The 6892-nt window shown below is 47.2% G+C and overlaps 1 protein-coding gene across 4 annotated transcripts in view; it reads right to left on the bottom strand.

Annotated features, from left to right (window-relative positions):
• Window positions 1-6892, bottom strand: part of KANSL1 (KAT8 regulatory NSL complex subunit 1) — a 217117-nt gene that overhangs the window by 12933 nt on the left and 197292 nt on the right. For 3 of the 4 annotated variants that reach the window (XM_019523616.1, XM_019523617.1, XM_019523619.1), the window contains 3 exons: window positions 2662-2847; window positions 2022-2183; window positions 1582-1724 (listed from right to left, as the gene is read on the bottom strand). In XM_019523616.1, the coding sequence (XP_019379161.1) occupies window positions 1582-1724; window positions 2022-2183; window positions 2662-2847 (491 nt within the window). The remainder of the gene's footprint in view (window positions 1-1581; window positions 1725-2021; window positions 2184-2661; window positions 2848-6892) is intronic. The other variant, XM_019523620.1, reaches the window with a different exon arrangement.

The following is a 6892-nucleotide window of genomic DNA, read 5'->3' as shown; positions in this document are numbered from 1 at the left end:
GGGGGGTGGTAGAAAACTAGGCAAAGTGAAATCATCTCAAAACTCTTTTATGACTGTCAACAGGGCATGATCTTGCAATTCCTTCCCCAGACCTTGCTTCTTCCACTTTTGAGACCCTTAAGTGAACGGCCTAACCACTAGCCATTTAGCTTAAAAATGCCTTGGGTTTTTGCTTGGCTACAATGTCAGAACTTAAACTTGCCTGTGTGCACACAGCACTGCTACCTGCCTGGCCAGAGCTCAGCCTACTGAGCATGCTTGGATACTTGCATATCCCACAGCAAGCCAAATAAGATTGCAAACTGCTTTTCAGTGCCAAAAACAGCAATCATGTTGCTCAGTAAACAAAAGCCCATTTGAGTGTGTCAAATGAAATATGATTCTGTCTCTAGTCTTCAGATTAAGATAAAAAGTAGGGGGGTAACTTTTTCAGAAATAAGAGCAAGGTGGAACAGCATCGTGCTTTTCTGTCCAGTAGGTGAAGCACAATCTGGGTCCAACTGTCCAGCTAACTACGATCTGTTTTGGAACCTCCTGCCTGGACATGAGAACAGGAGGTGAAGACAAGTCCCGGTCCTGCCCCCTCACATTCTCAGGCCCACTTTGAAATCAGGCTTTAGATCACGTTATGCTGCTGAAGCTCCTACATGCAGAAGCAGCTGCTCTAAGGGTAATGGACTAGTATCCACACTAATATTACCTAATAGTTCAGAAGCGTTCAGTACTGTCAGTCACAAAGTACTGCCAATAGGATTTCAAAACTTGCATGGGTGGATGCCATTGTGTTAGAGTGACTAGTTCATTCAAGGGTTCTCGAATATGGATCCCCACATCCATCACTTAAATGCTTTTGTGAAGCTCAGAGAGATCACAAGATGACGTGGGGTACATGGGCTGCTATAGTTTAGCCAATATGGTGCAGGGGAAGTGGACACCTGGGAATCCTGCTTCTACTCTACTTCATATAGTGAATCAGTAACAAACAGCGTCCCCTCCGTGGGCTGGCATCTCCATTCCCATTTCACATCTAACACTGCCCACTTGTGAAACACCCATCTGTGAAGAGTGCTGTAAGTGAAAGTACCATTGTGATGTCATTAGCATACTGAGGATGCTCAGTTGGGTGCCTCCTTCCCATCACACTTGATCATGAACATTACAAGGCTCTCCCAGACTGGAAGGGACTGGGACCCAGACTAAAACCAGATGGCTGAAGTCTGCTCTACACAACACTGAAAGTGTTAGCTGGCTGGGGCACAGTACTAAATATTATACAGAATCTGTAACTGTTCCATCAGCTGGAAGTTCAAACAAGCAGTGCCGCTTTGGGAATCCTACTAGGGTTGGCACACCCTCCTAGAATTCCAAAATGGATTAGCAGTCAGCTGCACTGCCTGCCCACAACCAAACTTGTGGTGCCACCACAGGCAACAGAACCACTAAGCAATGCAAAAGAATAATGCCTGAGCTGCTTCCTAAGCAAGACAAAAGGAACCAGGATTACAGTTTAGCCATCTTCACAGGAAGGCGCAGCTCAGCAACCTCTCTCCAAGCATATCCAGGTCTGGGCCAAGTACTTACAGAGGTGCCTTGTGAACTTGCGCTGGCAGGAGCAGAACTTTCAGAGGAAGTGGACAACTGCCGCACAATGGGGCTGTGAGGCGTTGGGGTTGTAGCCGCTGATAAGTAGCTTGGGCCTCCGACATCCGTGTGATGCTTCAACACTACAGAGCAAGGAGAAAAATAGGTAACGTTAGTCAGAAGGGGTCTCATCTCCTGAGAAGGGACTGGTGTCAAGGGACCATTCTGCATGAAATAGAAGCTTCTTCTGACTGTGGATGCCAGCTTTACAGGCCCTGAGGGAATAAGCAGTTAGAGCATATAGAGATTGCTGCAGTGGTGAGACAAGGCGCCTTTCACTCCCAGAAGCAGTGCATTGCTTCTCAAAAGTTGAAAGAGGTAGGGGATGGAAATGCAGTCAAGCCCAAGCTCCCCCAAGAGACCTGGCTATGGGAGCCTACCTTCGCTTCTCTCAGATGAGTAGTCCCGCAATCGGTTTGTGTCATGTGCAGGAGGCTGGATAAGTGAGCGCTCTGGCGCTCTCTCGGCCTTGGACATGGCCATTAAATCGTCTAAGGGTTGCCTGTATGCCTTGTCTGGTAGGATTTTGTGATGTGAGCGCTCTGAGGAGGGGAACAGAAAAGGAGCTATGAAATGTCTGTTTTCACCTCTCTTTCTGTTTGCACAGGAGACTCATGTAAAAATGGCTGACATCAAAGATCCAGAAGGGTCATGGCTCCAGGCAGACACACTTACTAAAGCAGTGCAGCTCCTAACCCTGCCAGGGGAATCCCTAACCCTTCCATGGCAACTGTGAACTGTGTGGCTGGGAAGTCTCAGAATCAGCATGTCGCACCTCTTAGCATTCAGGCCCAACTTGATTCACATCTGCGCACACATCACCTCCAACCCAAGTCTTGGGATAGCATACACAGCAACATATCCTATTACCATAGCAGCATGCCCCATCTATAGCTCAGCCTAACAGAGGCAAATGCCCACTTTCTGCCCTGATTGTAGAAGTATAGGACACTAGCAGGATTGGCTGTAAGTCACCAGCCACAGGTCAAGGAAAAAAACCCAGAAAGGATAGACACTTACTGGCTGTAGTGAAGAAGGAATTGACCAGCTTGTGGCGGTCCTTACGAGCCGGGTCAGACAGATTGCTGGTTGGCATGGGGGCTCTATGCTTCAGTGACAGCTTTTTGGGAGGTTTAATCTTCTCATAGGGCTTATTCTGCCACTGGGATTTCAGCATACTCTGGAAGTGCAGGTTTGCCGGCACATCTGCAGAGGGGTACAAAGTAACAAGACACTTAGAACAATCAACAGGTGCTACAATTCAAACTCACAGAGCATACTCCCTCAATAAGGAATGAGTGCTAAGGGATGGTACATCAATTAAAAATCCCAAGGTGTTTTCAGGGGAAGGTTGCTATTTTGGGGAATGTAGCACCTTCCAAGGGGTGTGCTTGCATGTCCAAGCTGAGAATTCCCTTCCTACAGTGCTGTAGGCGATGCACTTGCTGCTCCAGCGAAAGGGGTCCCTCTCCACATCTAGCTCCACAAGCTCCTTGTCCCACCAGGAAGGGATAAAGACAAAAACTGACATCCTCAATTCAGGATCAAGGCAGATGATGGAATATCTTCTTCAAATATCTTTTCCTCCCTCTCAAAATGAAACCAGTTAGGGAAGTTATTTCATTTATGAATTGTCACTAGAAGAGCCAGACACCAATTCTTTAGGCCAGTTGTGCCTAACCTTTTTCCTCTAGGACAGATGAGCAGAACCTGGTCAGACTTCAGGCCAGAGGGTAGTTCCAACCCAGCTTTGGGCCACGCAGAGGGAGGGGACAACCCCATGGGGGAAAACACGGCAAGGCCCAGTCCAACCCAGCACCATGGGGAAAGAGGGAACATGGCTTGGGCCCAATGCAGCCCTGCAGGAGGGGGAAGGGCAGGAGGCATGGCCTGGGCTCAACCCAGCCCTGTGCAGAAGAGGGGGCATAGGCCCAGCCTTGTGGGGGACTGGGGGGGAGGAGTGGGGCATGTTATACAGAAGCTAGCCATCAGATAAACACTCAAAAACAAGTGAACTGGTCTTACATGGTGTCCCAAACATCTACTCAACCTTTTGCACTAAAAGCAAGCCAGTATGTGAGGCCTAGACTTCCAAGCCCAAGTGACAACTGCTCCCACCGCCAAAGAAGAGTGCCACAAGTGAGAGGTCTCAACTTCCCTGATGGGTTAAGCAGGAAGCAGCAGCTGCGCAGGACCTCATGCATGGATGGATACTACATGCTAGCACAAAACATAGCGGTGGTGGTTGTGAGCAGACTTCCAGGACTGGGCTAAACAGAACTCATGGGTGCGACGCATGTACCCATTCTGAAGGGGAGAGACCAACTCCTCCTGACAGAAGCTCTGTTTTTCCCTCAGCTCTGCTACCAGGCAGGGTCTCAAACACTTACCGCATCTCTAAATCAGAAGTACTTACCTATCTATTAAGAAGTGTGCCATTATTCTATGGGCAGAGATGTACAAACCCACTTTACCCTATGCTCAGCACGGTCCTTGAGTACATACAGCTGTGCATGCATGTGCATGGACATGCATACACCCCCCACATCCAACTGAAAACATATTTTGCTCCTGCAATCATATACATATATCCGGGCTGGTGTTGGCCCACTGTCTCGGCTCACTCCATTTCCAGAGACTGCTCCTCTTCCCCAATCTGCTTCTCCCACAAAGCCCATGTTAGCTCTTCTTGGAGGCATCAAAGTTGAGGAGGCACTACTACAGAGGGAACACTAATGTGGTAATTCAGTGCCTTCCTGAGATGGATCAGTTAGACTTAATGAGAGACCAGAGCTGACCCCCTCTCTGGATAGCACACCAGAGTCATCACCACGCTCCGGCCCTGGAATCCCAGCAGAATGGCCTTGCCTTTGTGAACAGCTGCTTATAGCCTCATGCTTTCATATGACTGCCAAAAAAATGTGACATCTGGAGCTTCCTGCATGCCACTGCTTTGTATTAAGTCTCCAAGGTAGTGGTTTCTGAATCTTTTAGCCTCAAAGCACCCCTCCATAACATTTTCTCACCTCAGTTGAGAACCACTGCTCTAAAATCTAGCTGGTGCCAGCTAAGAGCAATGGGAATAGGAGTCCATTTCATCATGCTCAGCTTTTCCTATCACCTGTTCCCTCCCCAACCCTGGTGTATACCTGAGGGGCAAATACAGCCCCTACTGCCATGGTTGCTCCTCCAGCAAATTTCATGCTAGTGACTGGAGCCACACGTATGCATAGCCCTGGCAGCATAGGAGTGGTGGGGGGAGACAGCGGGGGGGAAAGAGCACTGAAAAAAGTGCAGACCGATGACAGTACTTTCACCCACCTGCCCACCCATCTCCACCCCCAGACACCTGCCTACCCTCCCACCCACACTAGTATGCTGCTAGGAGATCAGGGAGCAGCCATGAGCACTCGTTTTGGTGGGACACTGGCATGCTCAGTGGGAAGAGCTACCATTTCCATCCTGGCACAGGGATCAGATACCACAGCACCCATGGAAGGATCTCACAGGGTGTCATACCACCCTGGCTGAAAACTGTTGCTCTAAAATACCTTTCACCAGGATTCCTTTCATCTCTCTCAAAGCAGCATGGAAACCATTATCATGAACACAACAGATTTGCCAATGGCACCCGTATGGTTTTTACCCATGAGGGCAAAGACCATTATATCTCACACAACATAGTTTGCTGGTATCCCAACTTTGCTATTCTGCCACATTAGTAGATCACCTAACAAACAGGAATTGCTTTGTACTCCATCTCATGGGCTAACCAATACCTCCACAACAGGAACTCCAAATAGCCATGAGATGCACATACTGATGGGAAGGCAGGCATGGCCAACATTCCCCTTGGAGATCCCCTGCAGACATTTAATTTCCTGGGACTTTGAAGCAGATGAGTCCCTCCCCAGACCCTACAGGACAACCAAAGCTATTTGAATGCTCAATAAATTTGAGACAGTAATTGTTAGGCAAGACATTTCAAGCAGCATTTGAACCTCAAATGCCTTCGCTTGAACCTCCTTTAAAATTACAGCACCTCTGTGACTGGACACAGAAGCTTCAACCATAGCTGCCAACCTGACCCCAGAGGGCAAGGGCAAACACATATGGTACAAGGGCAAGCTGGACAGCAGGACAGAGCCAGCTGGCAGTAGGCTGAAGTTTATTAATAGCAGGAACTTAGGTCCCAGGGAAAAGCTTCTACAGCAGTGTTCAAAATATCCTGACAGTTACAATGGGTCTAAACCAGAGCCTGCTTGCTATGAAGCACTGCAGGCTATGATGTGCTGGCAGCTGCTGAACCATCAACACTGAATATAGATGTTCATAAAGGCTGGCTCCATGTAAAACAGCAAAGGAAAAAATGTCCTTTGAAGAGACAGTCAACAAATACAAGATACTGAAATCATTAACTTTGTGGATGTGATGCATTTTCTTTACTTACTCTCCCCTCTTCCACATCACTTTCCAATTTATTCTAATGATGGACCTAGAGATTTACTGACCATTTAAAAAAATGCAAACGGCAAGGATTTTTGCGGGTGATATCTTATTAGACCAACTGAATACTTGGGATAGACAAGTTTTTGAATGCAACACATTCTTTTTCAGGTTTCAGTTTTTAATTTATTTTAATTAAAACCTGGTTTAATTGTACACAGGATATTTGATTTACCATGCTTTCACTACACTGCTATGGATTTTGATTGTGTTAGACTGCAATACAACTTCATCCCACCCACACTTTCTCTTCAGCAAGCTCAAGGCTGCAGGCCTCTTGGGGACCAGCAGATGGCAACCACACTGTTTTAAAAGCTAAATTAACATCCTTTTACCAAGGTTATTACATCATCTGACTTCTCAGCCTGAAATCAAATGGTCCAGAGAAACTGAAATAAGAGGACAAAGAATCTAAGGAGCAGGGTTGCAGTGAGTTAAAACTCATCTATACATATCCATTTGCCCCAAATGTAATTCTCTTTTCCATCCTGAGGTGCTTGGTAGCTTTGGTCCTCTGAAAAAACTGTCAAAGAAACCCCACTCCCAGTGTAAAAGGTGGCCAAGATGGTTGGATTCAAAGTGAAAGTTGGAAAACACTACCAGTTCAAATCTGGATGCTGACAAAGGACCATATCTTCATGAGTTTCTCTAGATCTCGTGAAAACAAAAGTTCAAGAGATGTACTCAGCCTCTGTTTATCCATTAGATAACTCAGGAGTAGCTTTTTTTTTTGGGGGGTGGGGTG

The sequence above is a fragment of the Gavialis gangeticus genome, unplaced genomic scaffold (assembly GCF_001723915.1).
Source record: "Gavialis gangeticus isolate Ggan-Ray unplaced genomic scaffold, GavGan_comp1, whole genome shotgun sequence".
Taxonomy (NCBI): domain Eukaryota; kingdom Metazoa; phylum Chordata; order Crocodylia; family Gavialidae; genus Gavialis; species Gavialis gangeticus.
The sequence above is the reverse complement of the archived record's forward strand: the minus strand, read 5'-3'. Positions and strand labels throughout refer to the sequence as shown.